The sequence below is a fragment of the Callionymus lyra genome, chromosome 1 (assembly GCF_982586985.1).
Source record: "Callionymus lyra chromosome 1, fCalLyr1.hap1.1, whole genome shotgun sequence".
Taxonomy (NCBI): Eukaryota; Metazoa; Chordata; class Actinopteri; order Syngnathiformes; family Callionymidae; genus Callionymus; species Callionymus lyra.
Window position 1 is genome coordinate 43447591 of NC_141818.1, and position 18369 is coordinate 43465959.

Consider the following 18369-nt stretch of genomic DNA (forward strand, 5'->3'; position numbering starts at 1 on the left):
GCATTCAAAATGTGTACTTACTGGCCAGCAGTACCAGGGGTGTTTCTCTTTTTCCTGCTGGGCATCTCCAGACCCTGAAAATGTTCCTCACCTTAGTAATCCAGAGAGTTCAAATTGAGCGCCAGCAGAAGCGATCTTGAATTGTATTAATGAGGTATAAACCAAAGTGTGAAAGCCAGTGTGACTTGTGTTCACCTTCAAGCGTTGACAGTCTCAGATGAGTGAACTAATGTCCTTGCCACTCTCTGTTCCCTCCTCCTATCCTTGGCACTTCACAAACACATACCCATCCCCTGGTATCTCAGAGGGGCTGATTTTTATTGCCATATTAAACTGTCAGAAAGTGTTTCATGCATTGACACATGGAGTATGCAGATTCTGTGTGTGAAGCATCCATGTTATTCATTCATATCAGATTATCACGGATCATTCAAATGTGGCTATATTTTTAACACCAATGTATTTCTTTGTTCTCCCTTTGATTCTTCTAATCAGAGCAACAAACTACTTGCTAACATTTATGGATTTGTGCAATGAATTTTCTATGATGAAAATAGCATTCTCAAAAAAAACATTTTGTGAATATGTTGCCAGAGCTCAGAATGTAATTCCAAAATATAGGGTAAAAAAAATCTTGTCCATAAAACAATTTTGAGAATTGTTGAATTTTGACCTTTTCCAGTTCAATCTGGTGTGGCGTGGAAATCCCCCAAACCATCAAACTGCAGGTTTCTCCAGGCTATTGCTCTCTCCTCTCCTTTTACACAAATACTGTAGTTTTCTTAATGACGGGTCAGATATGATAGACATTCTTATACTTTCTGGCCAAATATTAGACTGGTGTCCCATAGGGTTCTAGGTTGAGCAAAAGATGGCCACATGATCTTCATGCTGTCCAACAAGATAAAACAACAAATGGGGAAAATAAATGCTATTAGTCTACAAGCAGCAATAACTTGGAAATGCACAAGCTAACTTGAACTAGTCAGGTAAACATGCAAACTGAAACTTTCTTTAAATATATCAAAGCCCCCCAACAAGCATATTTGAGAGATATGAACAATTTGTGGTTATTAATGATGAACAGACTAAAGTAAGTAAATGAGATGTCACTTCAACTATGGCTAAATTTTTTTTTTTAATCACCGTTGAGAAAATATGGGACGAGCTGTCAGGAGACCATCTGAGTTGATGAATGAAGAAACAGGATGAAGATATGTGTGAAAATATTCCGAGGGCCAGAGGACACTGAGCTCATGGTTCTTGTTCGGCTGCTAAACATGGTCACCAACAAAACGTCAATCTATTTTAACTTCATAATTAAAGACTGACACTTTTACATTAAAAACTTTGTAGGTTTCAATGGTTGGCAGAACTGGGTCTATTTTAGGGAAATTTTGTAAGAGCAACAACCTTAACAAACACACACATTAAACCTATGGGTAATTTAATTACATCAAAATTAAATCAATGAAGTATGAATGTTGTCGTGTCTTTAGAAGTAAATGAGAGGCCCAGAGAATAAAACAAACTTCAAAAAGAAAAGTTTCCGCCTTATTTTGTGTAAAAAGTTTAGCCTTCCACTCAGATGAAAACATAAAAGAGGTTTTAAGTACTTTATCCTCTTCGCTTCTACCCATTCCTGCCCCTGCCATCAAACTCTTTAAAATATTACTCAGGTACCTCTTAACCAAAACTATTAAAAACCAATAATGTTCCTGGGTGTCACTCTATCTTGACACTGATACAGTTTTATAAATACAGTCAATATAAATTTGAGATCATGTCGACATTTATATTGTTGAATTAAGAGACCTTCAAGTGGATGTCTAATTTCATAGAGCCAGACATGGATATCCCCACTTGACGGCATGACAGTATTATATTCCTGGGTAATAACCTTGCAATCTTCAGTTACCCCAGAGGGTTCACCCCCCTCCCCTGTGACTAGGTGATGTTTGTGTAGACCAGACATTGGGCAAGTTTAACATCTCCATGCCAAATCCACTTTTCAGATCCAATTATAACCATTTTAGGTCATGGTACCCCTTAAAGAATATAAATAACTGGAGATATGTTTGGATCTTTCCCTCTTCACATCAAAAGGCTCAGTGAAATCTTCTGGAAATTGACCAAGTTTTACTTGGTTTAACGATTAAACTGGAACTGTATGGGCACTAAAATGCTCGTAACGCAAAAACACTTTTACTGTCTTTAATTATGGAAATCCGCCTGAAGCATTTCACAAATGCAGAACAAAGAATATGCAGTCCACACTCTTCCCGAGTTCAACCTATGTAACAAATTTACTATGTATATATGTACACAGTATGTTATGTATGTGTATACAACATGTTCTGTGTGCATGATAGATGTGGATGGAGCAGGAGGATCACAGCTACACTGGTTGGAGGATGGAAGAAGACCAACATGGAAAGACCCAGTACCCTCAAAAACAAATGAACTCCTAAACCAAAGACACACATCTGGCTTCAACACCACGTATTCTATCCAGCTAATGAATTTGAAATGATTGGATGGAGTTCTTTCTAATAATGTTCACCATTGTGTTGTCTCTGGGTCAAGGTGAACGACCTCCCTGGCTTTCATATACGGCTTGCAAAAGTATTCATACCCCTTGAACTTTTCCACATTTTGATACATTACACGCCACAAACATAAATATATCTTTTTAGAATTTAATGTGAAAGACCAACACAAAGTGTCACACAATTGTGAAGTACAATGATGATTATACATGATTTAAAAAAAATTCACAAATAAAAAACTGTTGTGTGCAGTGTGCAAAAGTATCCAGCCCCCCTGAGTCAATACTTTGTGGAACCGCCTTTTGCTGCAATTACAGCTGCAAGTCTTTTGGGGTACGTCTCTTACCAGCTCTGCACATCTAGAGACTTAGATTTTTTTCCCATTCTTCTTTACAAAACAGCTCAAGCTCAGTCAGATCAGATGGAGAGTGTGGTATTCAGATCTTGCCACAGATTCTCGATGGGATTTAGGTCCTCACTTTGACTGGGCCATTCTAACATATGAATATGTTTTGCTTTAAACCTTTCCATTGTAGCCCTTGCTTTATGTTTAGGGTCGTTGTCCTGCTGGAAGGCGAACCTCTGCCCCTGTCTACAAGTCTTTTGCAGACTCCAACAGGTTTTCTTCCAAGATTGCCCTGTATGGCACTTTTCATCTTCCCACAAACTTCCTTGTCCCTGCTGAAGAGAAGCACCCCGTGAGCATCATGCTAGCACCATCATGCTTGACAATGGGGATGGTGTGTTCAGGGTGATGTGCAGTGGTTTCCGCCACATATAACGTTCTGCATTTAGACCAAAAAGTTCTGCAAGTGGGACTTCTTGTATGGTTTTCTTTTAACAATGGCTTTCTTCTTGCCGCTATTCCATAAAGGTCAGTTTTGTGGAGTGCACGCCCAATAGTTGTCCTGTGGAGGGATTCACCTGAGCTGTGGATCTCTGCAGTTCATCCAGAGTCACCATGGGCCTCTTGGCTGCATCTCTTGTCAGTGCTCTCCTTGTTCGGCCTGTTTAGCTGGACGACAGTGTCTTGGTAGGTTTGCAGTTGTGCCATACTCTTTCCATTGATAATGGATTGAACAGTTGCTCCGTGAGATGTTCAAAGCTTGGGAAATCTTTTTATAGCCTAACCCTGCTTTAAACTTCTCCACAACTTTATCTCTGTCCTGTCTGGTGTGTTCCTTGGACTTGGTCCTGTATGCTCCCCAATGTTCTCTTAACAAACCTCTGAGGCCGTTACAGAACAGCTGTATTTGTACTGGGATCAGATTACACACACACAGGTGGATCTATTTAGTCATAAGATCAACATTTAATCATTCAGCAGTTATCAGGCAACGCCAGAAGGCAATAAGTTGCACTCAAAGAAAGGGAGGCTGAATACTTTTCAGATATTTATTTGTGAAATCATGTTTAATTTTCTTTGTACTTCACAATTGTGTGACACTTAGTCTTTCACATTAAATTCTAATAAGATATATTTATGTTTGTGGTGTGTAATGTGACAAAATGTGGAAAAGTTCAAAGGGTATGAATACTTTTGCAAGCCACTGTATACATATGCAGTGCTGGATGTTGTTCACCTTGACGCAGAGACCGCACAAGGGATACCACAAACACATTTGTTTCTGGGCCTTCGGGTCACCTTGACCCAGAGACAACATATAATGAAATAAGGACAGGCAGTAAACTTGACTTGGAGTGGTGTCTTCAGAATGGCCTCCACATTGGCGCTAGAAAAACAAGGTCTTAAAACAATCTTTATTTTTAAATTGTCAAAGCACACTGTAATCCTGTGCTTAGTGAATGCAGACCATGTAAAAAGAAAATGTGTATTTCACAGATATCAAAAAAGAAAACATACATAGAGGTGTCTAAAAACTGAAAGATTTCCGACCTTTTTTTAGCCCCATCTAATTGAAATGTGCTATTTGGTTATGAAGCAGATGCCGTCAGTTAAATATGGAGTGACAGGTGTTGAGTGAGATGACTGATGGTGTTTCAGTTTCTGCCAGATCAGAACATGCAAAACTCAGAGCAGCCTGAAATTCCATCCTGTGTGTGTGCGCACGTGTGTATGAACGTGTGTTTGACCATTTCCATGATAATATAGAACAACATAGTTCTGTGAATATGTTATGTATGTATGTATCTATGAAGCAGAAATTATTATACCTCACTGAATTACTTTGTGTGGTGAAATGTGTGGTTTGAAATAGCATGCATTCGATATTGGCAGATTAGTGTGATACTACATTGAAAACAAACGCGAGAAATAACGATAAAATAATAATTTTACATTTTTGCATTTTCTGTTACACTCCTTAGGTGTGAGTATAAATTTACTTATTAATTTACACTTTTAATTATCATTTTAAATCATTGTAAAAAAAACAAAACATTTTAATTGTATGGTTAGGGTAAGCGTTGTAAATGAGTTATGTGTTTTCTATGGGGTTAAAGTTCATGGGGAAAAGGGCCTATCTCACTGGCCTGGAGACTATTTTGCAACCTGGCAGCGACCTGAGTCTCTGAGACGTCTCCATGAAGCTTCTTGACACAAGTGGAGTTGGGACACTTTCCAGTCTCTATCAGGTCTCTGAGACGTCTCAATTCAGTTACACAGTGACACAGACTTACTTCGTCCTTAACCACCGAGATGTGTCAGAGACATCTCTGTGACCTTCTTGAGATAAAGAAGAGCGAGGCAACTTTTCTCTGACAATGCATGACCTTTGTCTCACCAGCAAAGACGTTGCATCTTCCAGAGAATTACGAAACTACAAAGACGTCTCAGTGAAGTCGTGACACCTTGCCATTAAAAGTCTCGGAGACTTCAAGCAATTCTCTGAATCGCTACAACTAATCTGTTTAACAGTCGCATGTTATTTACGGGTAGTTTCTCTACTATTTATCTTAATACTACCGTGACAATCGTACTTTCGCCTATTCCCCTGAGTGATCTCATCTACATTTACATCAATTTCTAACAGTCTTCATTCAACATATCCCGTTGTCTATTACTACCGCACGTCCAATCCGTATAAGTATGGCCTCCCTTACTTTGTCTTCATCATTTTCTGCTCATACTCATTTCGTGAAATGTTAAATTTAAACAAAAAAAGATTCTGATGGCACCGATATACTTCCATGTCACCTCCATGAGCCGACTAAAGGTTGTCTCTCATGCATTCCCACTGATTATTGTTTGTATTACATAATAAATAAGGTTTTTGTGACAGTTTTATCGTAATGTTTTCCTTCTGAGGTCTGTTGTTTTGACTGATGATTTATTATCATCAGTACATGCAAAATCCTAACCCAGGTGTGAGTAGGTGGGGACTGTTTTTATTTTCTCCTACCTTATTTCCATTTTGTTCAAAACTTCCACTCTTCAGGCAAAGAACTTCGAAAAGTAAGTGGCTTATCATTTTCCTTATATCTTGTGATAGATAGATAGATAGATAGATAGATAGATAGATAGATAGATAGATAGATAGATAGATAGATAGATAGATAGATAGATAGATAGATAGATAGATAGATAGATAGATAGATAGATAGATAGATAGATAGATAGATAGATAGATAGATAGATAGATAGATAGATAGATAGATAGATAGATAGATAGATAGATAGATAGATAGATAGATAGATAGATAGATAGATAGATAGATAGATAGATAGATAGATAGATAGATAGATAGATAGATAGATAGATAGATAGATAGATAGATAGATAGATAGATAGATAGATAGATAGATAGATAGATAGATAGATAGATAGATAGATAGATAGATAGATAGATAGATAGATAGATAGATAGATAGATAGATAGATAGATAGATAGATAGATAGATAGATAGATAGATAGATAGATAGATAGATAGATAGATAGATAGATAGATAGATAGATAGATAGATAGATAGATAGATAGATAGATAGATAGATAGATAGATAGATAGATAGATAGATAGATAGATAGATAGATAGATAGATAGATAGATAGATAGATAGATAGATAGATAGATAGATAGATAGATAGATAGATAGATAGATAGATAGATAGATAGATAGATAGATAGATAGATAGATAGATAGATAGATAGATAGATAGATAGATAGATAGATAGATAGATAGATAGATAGATAGATAGATAGATAGATAGATAGATAGATAGATAGATAGATAGATAGATAGATAGATAGATAGATAGATAGATAGATTCATTCATATTATTATTATTATTATTATTGTCATTATTATTATTATTATTATTATTATTATTATTATTATTATTATTATTACTATTAACGTCATTTGGTTTGCATGTTTCATTTTCACTTTTGTCAAGTTTTTTCATTTCCATCAACTATCCCCAGTAGAGAATAGGTGTCAGTGAGTTTAACCATCCCGTTGCCCTTAATTTTCTACGTACACCCCACTTTCTTTGCATCGGGTACAGGAGGAGAGTGCCGGAGCTGCCACTGCATATGTATTTCTGGAAGCCAGGGAGGTCGTTGACCTTGACCCAGAGACAACAAACACAAGGGTTAAGAGAAAATGCTTTATTGCCGAAATAATCCTTTAATTGAAATCTTCATCAATCCAGGAAGTCTCCACCTCCAAGGGACTCGTTGTATGAACAAAGCGGGCGTGATTACAGCTGGCTGGAGGAGGAGTGAAGCCATTATTACATCATAATGGACTCCACTCTAGTAACCTCTCGTTCGCCGAGATTTCAGACGGGGGAGAACTTTATAAAGTAATAAGTTGAAAACATGGTCATGATGAGGGACTTAATGCATCTTGGAGAGGAAGACTTCAACATTTGAGTCATGAAAGTTGGGTTTTCACATTAATTGACTTTAAGTTCAAGATGAACTGCACTTCCTGGTTAGGTGACGCTTCACACATGGTTCTCTTTATGGTCTTTTAACTTATCCCTTCATACTCTTTAAGTGGTCCAAAACTGTGTTGGATACATTAGTAACATCCAGTCTTGATCAGCCTCACTAGTTCTTGGCTGTTGTGAATCCAAACTACTACTATAACTAATGCCTCTCTCTTTCCTCGCAGCGTTCCTGAGGACAAAAACAATGGCTCTCCATGTATCCGCCATCAACGACTCCCTCACTTTCCCTTGCCATCCCTGCCTCCTCATCCTGCCTGACCCCTTACTCATAAGGATGTTGCTGATGTGTTTTTCCTTGGTTTCTCTGCCAATCGTCGGCCTTTCCCTGTGGTTTACATGTTCACCTCCTCTCAGCCAAAAGACAGACTTGTTAACAATCAATTTGCTCGCAACTGATTTTATTTTCCATGTCTTCAACTTCTTGATGGTGTCTGGAGCGCCATCTTCTTGCTTCTCTCGGATATTTTGGATTTTAATGATAGCTATGATGGGATTGGTTCGTCCCATGTCTCAAACATTGATCTCAATGGAGCGCTTCCTGGCTGTGACATTCCCATTGGTTTTCCTCAAGTACAGGCCATTGCGATACAGAGTAAACCTTCTGGTGGTGATGTGGATTTTTTTCAGTATCGTATTTTGTAACGGTATCATTATGTGTGAAATGGATATGCAAACCATCGTTTTCTACCTGGTGTTTGAATTCATGTCGTTTAGTATCGTTCTGTTGATTAACACCATCTGCTTTGCTGCCATGATGAAGACTCTACTGCGACCAACTCCAGGGGATGGAAGTAGCAAGAAGGGAGGCAGTTCCAAGTGGAAGGAATTTCTTAATTCTAAATATCAAACCAAAACTTTATTGACAATGGTCTTTGTAGAATTGTATCTCATTTGCTGCTACTTGCCAGCTGTCGTTGAGATACTGAAAGGCTCTTTAATATATGACTTGGACTTTTGTAAAGTACATATGAGAGTATTGGCTATCATGCTGATTACATCCACCACTTTACCCATCTATCAAATGCACACAATGGGGTTTATTAACGTTATGAGACAATCAGGGAGGTTCAAAATGTGCACCAACTAATATGTCTTATAAGATCTAAAAGAAAAAAGTTTCACTGTGGACTTACAGACGAGGACACAGAACCAGCAATTACTACTTGTTGTTCCTTCAAGAAACATCTTAAGACATTTTTATTTGTTCAGGCTTTTCCTTGATATTCTAGAACTGTGTTGTTCTCGGTGTTATCTTGATCTTTTAATTATATGTTTTATTGAGTATTGTTAATCACTTTGTGACCCTGGTCTAGAAAAGCACTCTATAAATAAAAAAAATACTTACTTAATTACATACATTGGTTTAATTGATTACAATATTTCCTTTGATCTTTTCTATTACTTCAATTACACAATCTTTATTCATTACAAGGACAACAAATGTTTGGCCCATTGGCAAGAGTTATTTAATTGTGTGTGTGTATGCTGTACTTATGTACCTCCAAATACATCGTCTCTTATCATTTCCAATATTGCTCTAATAAATTATCATCTCTCCCTTTGTGTAATGAACTTATTTTGCCTTCTGAATATTTACCACTCTCTTGTGGTAAGCCTGTGCTATTACAAGAGTTTCAAGCTTCCCTGTCGCACCTACTTGTGATGGGCTCGAGCTACAGTATGATTGACAACTTCTCACCAGAGATGAGTTTAAGATAAGCTAAGATAAGTCATGTTATCGTTTTTTTTTAGGGAAGTTGAAAAAACATCAGGTCTTGCCAGACTAACAATTTGATTTTTGAAGATAATTGAAGCGATTTCCTTAGTCCTTAGTCCAAAGAGGAGCCACATTATATGCCGTTAGTGCTTGTATAGATAAAAAAAACTTGTGAATTTAATGTCAACATTAGTAGCACTGAATTCAGGAAAACAGCGGTCGCACCGAGAACCAAATAGTCACAAAGTTTCAGTAGATTGTGAGGAAAAGTAAAAATGAACATACAGAGGTATTTCTAAAACAATGCTTTTATTATTATGAAAGATAAGCGATTAAACCACTGAAATCTATTTTAGAATGTTTTAATCAGTGGCAGGACCGGCTTGAATTCTTGAAAGATGCTCACAGGTTCATCCCCTCTTAAGTTTCTTCTCACAGATCCACTGTAATATCGCACTACAGTTGTAGTCGTTCAAACCAATGAAATTCGGCACAAAGCGAAGTTCGCCGCAGTCTTCACCTCCGTACGCATCGTCCGGTTGTCCCAGAGCCCACTGGACCCTTTAGAGAGTGGTGAGTATCAACAACACAACAACATGTCTCTGAACGGGCATATATAAAGACAATGCCATTTTAAACAAAGGAAAAACTTTGCCAGATATATATATATATATATATATGTTGGGGGCTGAGGGGAGGGTAGCGTACCAACTGTCACTACACTGAATCGGACTAAAAACATGGTAATGTAATAATACAATAATGTAATAAAACTCTCAGAGTCCTGTATGTGTGCTGGTTGCCAACACTGGCATGATCCTCGTTATGACCACCTAAACATTACACATGTTTTCGACTAGAACAAAGCAAACATACATTACACTTTCTTAAAATCTCAAGCAACGATTTTACATTTACATGGTTCTTCTTACCTGTTGTCATCTACTGGAGTTCCGTCCACCCAAACCCAGTTTCTCTCCTTCCTTCTGTCAGTCATTCCAACCCAGGCTGCCTCTCTGAAGCCAGTGAGAAAAGCCTATGGTATCACATATATATATTAAAAGTAGGGTAGGCAATAAAACATTTTAGTCATCTGTGAAAAAGAGAGTACTGTAAAACCACTGTCAAATAATTTAACCGTCATTGTTCCCTCCTTCTCTCTGTGGCGTGTGACAGAGTCAAAACACAGAGTGAACAACTCAACTTACTGTATCTTTATTTAACAGCACTGTATACATTTCTTATTTAAAAAAGAATAATAATACTTTTCTAAAAAATATATATAAATATCATGTATCGAAATTTGTTATATTTAATTGTATCATTAACTGAATGTATAGTAACAAAGTATTAGTGTATGGCTAAAGTCATGACTTGAATATCATACGTATATATGCAGCTTCTGCACAACATTTTGAAGGTCATCAATATCTTAAATGAGTAGATTAAACAAGTAGCACCAAGCTAGCTCACTGGTTTAGAAAGAACAGGGTTCACAGACAAGCACTTCTCTCAAAAAAGCTCTGTGCAAGTGTCACGCTAAACAGCACTATCTGCCAAAAACCAGTGTTGTATGTGCATGTACAACTTAAGTGATGTGAATGTTCTTTTTTCTCCGTGTCATTGCCAACGCACCTGTTCCTGCAGGTCGTCCACGATGACCAGGTCAGCTTCTCTGCGCAGACATTCCTTCCTGCTGTCGTCCCAATGTTTTCTCCTCATTGAGAAGTAGTAACAGCTGGCATTGAACTCAACCCATTGTGGTGGACAATTCTGCTGCTGCATCACATCTACACACAAATACACAAACACGCCTCGTAAGGAACACCAACCTCCTTGATAAAGGTCCAGGAAGAAGTACCTTGACCATCAGTTGGACCTTTGACAAGTCTCAGAGTCACATTGAGAACCGCCTGAAGGACACACAGCAACCCAAAGAGAAGCAGCAGCAAACAGAAACGCAGTTCTATTGAGACACAGAGACATACTTGGTTCACTAGAACCAACGTCGAGAGTATCACTGGCACCACATACCCGGTTTTGAACTTTTCTCCGCTGAAGGTGTCTTCTGTTCAGCAGGAGGGAATTCTTGATACTCGCCAACCTCAAAATCCACTTTAGCCTGACTGGACTGAAAGAACGCTGCCATATTGACTGAGGAACACTCACTGATACAACAGTGTATATGTCCATCCCTTTCAACACTTACTTTGTGTAATATTTTATGTCACATACTTTGACAGAAGAGGATGTTATGTAACCTGAAGACAAACAAGGAACTAAACTGTTGATCTGGGGAGATTTTTTTTTGTTCCATATGTAACCCAGATTAAAATATCAGATTATTTAATTAATATAAACGGCAAGTATATTTTTGATATTTTTATATCAACATCGAGTATATTTCAATATCTGGTTTTGTTTTAACATCTACCTGTGCGTGAGCGTCTGTCACTCACTACTAGAGTCTACTTGGTCAAAGTAAAACTTTAAAATCTACGTAAAACACTTGATTATTTTTCATATTTTTCTCACTTATTTTGCTTTTTTCCCCACATGCTTTTTTTGGAAATGTGAGTGTACTTTTTCTGCAAGTCAAACCGTTTTACATTGAGGATCCTTCACTAAAATGTGCATAAAATAAAAGTAATAAAGTTTTATCTAAAGACCCATTTTAATCAAAGATGGATTTCAGTACAAACAAAAAAAATTAAATAAAAATATCCCTATGAATAATACTTTACGAGTCAAGTCATTTTTAGGAAATTGTTTTCACACACTATAAGCTCATCCTCAGTTGTTTTTCCATCTCAATAAGTATCTCGTAAGACTGAAATTATTCTTAAACATACGACTTTTCTTCAAATTTGTTTTGGAAAAAATAGAAACTGATTCGTCCAAAGAATTTGCCTTAAACCAAAGAGGAAGTGAAGAAGGAGAAGATGAGGAAAGGACAGCAACATTGTGAAACCATTTGTTGTCTTAACATATGGGAAATAATAATTTATGAATAGAGAACGTCTGTGAATGATGGTTCAACTCCTGCTGACACAGATCTACTAAGGCGACAGTTGTAACATGTCATTTTAATAGAAACATCAGGGGACATAAAAATATCTGAATAGAAATGACAATAAACCACGAGCAGCCGTAAAATAATGAGCAACCATCAATTACACTTCCTGAGGTGAAGTCTATGTGCTGGTGTCCACCTCCGTGGGTGACGGGGGTTCTTCTTTTGTCACAGTCCAGTTATTTTTTTCCCCTCGGACGTACCCCCCGGAGTGGATCTGCTGATGTCGGACGTAGTGACTCGGACGACTGAAACATTTCCCGCATTCTTTGCACTGGTACGGTTTCTCCCCCGTGTGAATCCGAGCGTGCTGCTGGTACGTCTTCAAGATGGTGAAGCTTTTCCCGCAGAGCTCGCAGCTGAACGGCCTCTCCCCGGAGTGGATGCGCAAGTGGGAGTTGAAGTTCCCCAGCTGGGAGAAGCTCTTCCCGCACTCTGGGCAGCTGTACGGTTTCTCCCCCGTGTGCACGCGCTGGTGGATCCTGTAGGTGCTGAAGTCGCCGAAGCTCTTGTCGCACTGCTCGCACTCGTACGGCTTCTCCCCGGTGTGGTTGCGCAGATGCAGGCTGTAGTGACCCTTCTGGGTGAAGCTCTTGTCGCAGAAGTCGCACTGGTAGGGCCGGGCTCCGCTGTGGCTGCGCTGGTGTCGCCGGAAGGAGCTGAGGAAACTGAAGGTCTTTTGACACTCCTCGCAAGTGTACGGCCGCTCGCCGGTGTGCACGCGCACGTGCGTCCTGTACAGACTCACGTACTCGAAGGACTTCGGGCAGTGCTCGCACTGGAACGCTCCCGGCTCGTCCCTCAAGCGGGGCGACCTGCTGGCGTGGAGTTCCTTGCACCGGTCGCCGCAGAACAGGATCTCGGCGTGCGTTTTCAGATGCAGCTCCAACTCGACCTCCTGGCCGAAGCTGGAGTCGCACTGGGAACACTCGAACTCTCCATCCCGAGTCCGACGCTGTATCGTGAAGCTGAAGGATTTACCACAGTGGTGACAGAGATGCAAATCGCCCGCCTCCTCTTCACTCTAACACGACACAAATGGAACCTTTAGAAACAACTTGTCATCTTTTAATCATCTCATTCTTTTTAACGTCTTAATTTTTTTTTTTTTTATACATACTGTATGTTTCAGTTTATATTTAGACTCTACATAGACTTGCATGCCTCTTATGTTTCTATCTTGTAACCTATTCTGGAGCTGCTGAACTGTGAATTTCTCTGTGAGATGAATAAAGTATCTTATCTATCTATCGAACTTGGCCATGGCTAACAAAATGGAGAGTCTTGCGAGCAGAGATTAGAAAACAAATTTCACAGGACACAGTTACACATTTGATTCAATGCTTTGGAGTCCAAGGACATGAACGCTCCACTCATGGAACAACCAAATCCCTGACCTGTAGTTGGAAGTTTTGCCAGGTGTCTGGACTCTATGGTTGAGGGGATCTCGTCATGACGTCGACTTGACGCCTCCCTAGTGATGTCTCCTCTCAGCGAAAAGTATTGGTAAAAATGTTTACTTTAAAAAAAAAAAACATGATTTAAGTCAATGAAACTAGATTTAAAGCTGACTATCAACTGAGCTCCAGGACGTTCGACGTTATACTAGAACGATAAGGATTTTTTTTTTTTGGTTTACTAATCGCCTCTGGCAATACGACACGAAAGGCTTTGAATAATAAACTTGTCATTACCTCCTTCTCGGAACTCATGGTGGATCTCCAGGAGACAAAAGTTCCTCTGGTGCTGCAGCGACTTCACAGCCCTGAGGAGACACGAGAGGAAGCCGCTCGGAATGAATGGACTCCAAACAGGAACGTCAGAGATCGTGTTAGCGAGAGAATGTTTGCACGAAACATCGAGAATCCAACACTTTATTTACCTCCTACTCGATCTTTTGTTTGTAGGCAACACTCCGCCATGTTGGTGGGAGACGTCAGCAACTCGGGGGCGTCGTCAGATTCCATTGCGCATCGTGACATTAGGGTAAAAAAGGGAAATCCTTAAAGATACATGAACATTCACGGTCAGATTTTTTTGTTACTTTCAAGATAGAGACGTTTCTTGAATGTTTGAATAGATCAAAAACTTGAACACAGCGTCTTGATTATTTTCTCCACGATTTTTTGGGTAGAAAAGCAGAAAATAATAATCATTTTTATTCACCTGCAAAGACATTTTTTGTCGGCGGTCCGGTTTACCGTAAACCCTCTGGTCAAAGCGCAATCAATGTTAATGGGGTTTTGAAGATGTATACAATTAATTTGTTTAAACATGTGAACATATAATTATTGTTGATTATTTACTATGAATATTATTGTTTTAATAATCCTACTGTACACTACATGAACTTCTTGGTTGACTTTAACATTCAGCAGCTAAACTGGTTAATCCAAGATCACTTCATATACTTTTTAAATTGTTAAATTAATTTAAAGAACTAAGATAACGGGTTCTTCTGGGAATGGGTTCTCAGTCAAATCGTTCCTGAGAGAGAAGATGTCCTTTAAGAGCAAATTATTTCAATGTTTATTTTACATATTATATACAGGCAAGTATATATATTGTATAAAAAGTACTGCATCCACTCCACAAAATATACATTTCCTCCTAAATAAAAGCAGTAATAAACCAGTCGAGAATCGCATTTACCGAGTGTTCTGTTGAGCGCTAGAGAACGATTGTTATCGAGAAGACTGGGTCGAAGTTAGAGGCACGTGGCTTTCCTTAATACATTTAAAATAAAAATATATACTTTGTATTTATTATATTTATGCTGTGGGAATGTAGTATTAAACAATCAGTAGAAATAAATAAATGTTGGACAAATTAATGGTTACTGGAATAATGTTTTTGACGTTAATACGTTGGATTTTTTTATTTATTTATTTTTTATTATTATTATTCATTTATAACTGGTAACGTTGGACTGAAATAGCTGCGCCGTGCACACGTGGGCGTGCACGTGAAACGGTCTCGTGTTCCCATCAGAGCAACAACAAAGAGCGTCAGCCAATCAAAGGCTGCCTTTTGCATTTAAGCCCCGCCCACCGCCGCTCCTCACCCAGGCTCCAGTGCCGTCGCTCCCACCGAGACTGTAGCCGCACAAACATGCCCGAGGTCCCGCCTGCTGCGCCAGAAGTGTCCCGGAAAAGGAGCGCCGAGTCCGGAGCGCCATCGGAACGCGGCCCGGCGAGGAAGAAGACCTGCTGGGGGATCCTGACGAGCCAAGGTCAGTTGACTGAACCCCTCTTGACGCAGTGTGTGAGCGTAACACGTACCTTAAGAAAATAACTTAATTTTAAAACATGGATGTATAGTATTGTATATATAGCATATACATTATATAAATAAATAATATATCAAATATGTATACATACATTATTTCCATATGAGTTTATGTATTGTCCTTATTCTACTCTGTTGAAAGTAGTCAAGTGTGTATTTTTAGCTTGTTACTGCTCAGCAATGTTGGTCATTTGATCTTCCAGTTTGAAAGACTGTACCAAACAGCAGACTCTCCATTCACTATGTCTTATGTCTACCAGTGGCTGGATGTGCCATGGGGAGATGGAGATATGGGTACGTTTGAGTTGAAAGTCTGTTTGATTTAAAGGGACTCACAAAGATAACACTGGTGTTGGTTGATAGGTGAGCTGGAATGGTGTGACTGTGGTTCTCTCTTCATAATAGATTACTGACGACATCAGTGACAGAGTAAAATATGTTTTTATTTTTGTTGTGTCCTCCAGGGTCGTGGGCGGACCGCTCGCCGCTTCATGAGGCAGCATCACAGGGCCGGCTTCTCACCCTGCGTACTCTGTTGACACAGGTGAACGTAACATGCTGACAGTATATATCAGGAGTCTAGGCGTGGGTTCAGTTCTGATCAGTCATCATGAGACCCTCAGCATCAGGTGGACATTTGTGAGAAAAGAATCGGGTGAACTTTTTTGGTTCTTTGTATAAATGAGCTAATTTAGGTGTAGGTTGAAAAGGTTTTTGGCTCCCCAAACATTTTTTACATGTATTTTATATTTGTAAAATATAGAAGAACAAGACAAGGAAGTATTATGGGTAGGCAACTTGCAACCTTTTTGAGTGTGTTCTCTCTGGGTTGCCTGGGTTTACTCCGGGCACTCTGAGAACTTGGGGGGGAACTGTAAGTAAGTAAGTAAGTAAGTAATTTTTATTTATATAGCGCTTTTCCAGACCAGGGTCACAAAGCTCTTAAACAATCAAAACAATACTAAATAAAGTATTTACTTTAAAGGGCATAGGGATGAGTGTGTGTGTGAATGGTTTAAATCTTTGAGTGCCCTGAGACAGACTGGTGTCCTGTTCAGGCTGCTGTTCAGATCCTACATAACCCCCATGAGGGAAAAGTATCAGAAAATGAATGAATAAATACATGTATCTAATGGTGTTGGTTAATTGGCTGTAGTGAACACATAGAATACTACAAACTGAAAAACAAGCAAAAGGGGTTAGGAAATTCCAAAGTGTTTTCTTTTTCTTTTGTATAATTTATATTCACTGATTTTCTATGTACAATAACATATTTATACATGTTCCACATAAAATTCACTCATCCTCACCATGTTTGAGTCATTGTAGTAGTTTTGAAGAGTTACTTGTCAAGTTTCCTGCACAAGACTGAAGTCAGAGTCTCTCGAACAAACAAGACACTTATTTCAGCTTCTGTCAAAACACTATGAATGTTAATGGCGAAAATAATATTTCATATTCCAGGGCTATCACGTCAACGAGGTCACTATTGATCGGGTCACTCCTCTCCACGAAGCATGTCTGTCGGGACATCTGGCCTGTGTCCGGGCGCTGGTCAACGCCGGCGCGAATGTAAATATGATCCTCTTCAAAGTCCAAAAATCATCAATGAAGTTCACCACGTTGATCGCGCAGGTGAACGCCACCACCATCGATGGAATCTCACCGCTCTACAACTGCTGTAAGTTCGGAAGCGTGTCCTGTTTAGAGCTTCTTCTGGAACATGGAGCCCACACACGTCTGCAGCAGGCTCACTTCCCTTCGGCGCTGCATGAAGCCTGCAAGAGAGGTACACTTGTATGTTCCTCATGTTTGGAATCCCTGTGCCATCAAGCTATTGGTTCCCCCAGGTAAAAGTGAATGTGTGGCGGCGCTGCTGTCACATGGTACCGACCCCAACCTGCCGCCGACCCACCTGGGCTCTCCTCTCTACGTCACCTGTCTGCACCAGCACACAGCCTGTTCTAGGATCCTGCTGCACCAAGGTAAACCTCCGATATCAAGGAGGATTTTTGAGGAGCGCTCACGTCTCCTCGACTCTCGACAGGGGCCGCTGTGAACATGGGCAGAGGCGCAGATAGTCCACTGCACGCAGCGGTGAGACTGGACTCTGCTGAGCAAGTGTCCCTACTTTTGGACTTCGGATCGGATGTAAACCAGAGGGACGATGACAACAAGAGGCCTCTGGAGTTGGCGCCCTCGGGAGGCAAAACGGAACAGATTTTACTTGAGTTTCAAGGTACCAACCACGTGATCCAGTGTGTGAATTTAGTTTGTAACTTTTAAATTCTCCTTTCAGTTTCTCCTCAGAGTCTAAGCCAGCAGTGTAGATTAAAGATCCGGACCCTGATCGGAGCCTCAAGATTGAAACTGCTTCCCCACCTCCCGCTTCCAGCTTTGCTTACCCGATACCTAGAGCACACGTAAAATAAATGTTCTCTGCTTGTATCACCATAACTTTATGATAATAATTTCACCGTATCATCAGAAATATTCCAGTGTTTTTTCACTTTCACAATTGTTTCTTTCATAATGAACGTGCAAATCTTTAACATGAATGTGTACCTCTGTGTTACAACTCATTCTGTGAATACTGTAATTAATATAATATATTAATAAATGATGTGCATCACCTGACTGAAATGAGTTTGTACTACAATATTAATAAGTGGGAAAGGTGGACATTTTTACCTTACTTGTCATCATTCTTTGTTAAGAGGCTTTATTCTTCTGTAAGACGTAGGTAATGATGATCACTGTGAGAATGAACACCTTAAGACTTTTTTATTTGTTCAGGCTTTTCCTTGATTTTCTGGAACTCCT

At 39.4% G+C, this 18369-nt stretch overlaps 3 protein-coding genes across 6 annotated transcripts; 1 reads left to right on the top strand and 2 right to left on the bottom strand.

The window, feature by feature from the left end:
* Positions 1-9483: 9483 nt before the first annotated feature.
* On the bottom strand, positions 9484-11338 carry LOC148089636 (CD209 antigen-like protein D). 2 transcript variants are annotated; one of them, XM_087808748.1, is made up of 5 exons: positions 11220-11338; positions 11047-11151; positions 10821-10975; positions 10118-10221; positions 9484-9746 (listed from the first exon to the last, which is right to left on the bottom strand). In XM_087808748.1, the coding sequence occupies exons 1-5, from the start codon at positions 11332-11334 to the stop codon at positions 9596-9598; spliced, it is 630 nt and encodes a 209-aa protein (XP_087664874.1). In that variant the 5' UTR covers positions 11335-11338; the 3' UTR covers positions 9484-9595. The 2 variants fall into 2 exon arrangements, with proteins under 2 accessions (XP_087664874.1, XP_087664883.1); XM_087808757.1 differs by lacking the exon at positions 11047-11151 and having other exon boundaries at positions 11220-11334.
* A 914-nt stretch (positions 11339-12252) lies between these two features.
* On the bottom strand, positions 12253-14198 carry LOC148089637 (uncharacterized). Its single transcript, XM_087808735.1, has 3 exons — positions 14141-14198; positions 13953-14023; positions 12253-13282 (listed from the first exon to the last, which is right to left on the bottom strand). The coding sequence occupies exons 2-3, from the start codon at positions 13968-13970 to the stop codon at positions 12380-12382; spliced, it is 921 nt and encodes a 306-aa protein (XP_087664861.1). The 5' UTR covers positions 13971-14023; positions 14141-14198; the 3' UTR covers positions 12253-12379.
* A 763-nt stretch (positions 14199-14961) lies between these two features.
* On the top strand, positions 14962-18183 carry LOC148089638 (ankyrin repeat and SOCS box protein 5-like). 3 transcript variants are annotated; one of them, XM_087784776.1, is made up of 8 exons: positions 15369-15490; positions 15750-15840; positions 16011-16090; positions 17011-17118; positions 17182-17335; positions 17397-17531; positions 17594-17785; positions 17846-18183. In XM_087784776.1, exons 2-8 carry the CDS (start codon positions 15789-15791, stop codon positions 17971-17973), a joined length of 849 nt encoding a protein of 282 aa, XP_087640902.1. In that variant the 5' UTR covers positions 15369-15490; positions 15750-15788; the 3' UTR covers positions 17974-18183. The 3 variants fall into 3 exon arrangements, with proteins under 3 accessions (XP_087640895.1, XP_087640902.1, XP_087640910.1); XM_087784784.1 differs by having other exon boundaries at positions 15372-15490; positions 15807-15840; XM_087784769.1 differs by lacking the exon at positions 15750-15840 and having other exon boundaries at positions 14962-15490.
* The last annotated feature ends 186 nt before the right edge of the window (positions 18184-18369 follow it).

Coding starts and splice junctions, on each gene's coding strand:
- LOC148089636 (XM_087808748.1), bottom strand. CDS start 11,334: ATGGCAGCGTTCTTTCAGTCCAGTCAGGCTAAAGTGGATTTTGAGGTT. Junction 10,976..11,046: donor AGGTCCAACTGATGGTCAAG/GTACTTCTTCCT, acceptor ATTTGTGTGTAG/ATGTGATGCAGCAGCAGAAT. Junction 9,747..10,117: donor ACTCCAGTAGATGACAACAG/GTAAGAAGAACC, acceptor CACTCTCTAAAG/GGTCCAGTGGGCTCTGGGAC.
- LOC148089638 (XM_087784769.1), top strand. CDS start 15,370: ATGCCCGAGGTCCCGCCTGCTGCGCCAGAAGTGTCCCGGAAAAGGAGC. Junction 17,336..17,396: donor GCATGAAGCCTGCAAGAGAG/GTACACTTGTAT, acceptor TGGTTCCCCCAG/GTAAAAGTGAATGTGTGGCG. Junction 17,786..17,845: donor GATTTTACTTGAGTTTCAAG/GTACCAACCACG, acceptor TTCTCCTTTCAG/TTTCTCCTCAGAGTCTAAGC.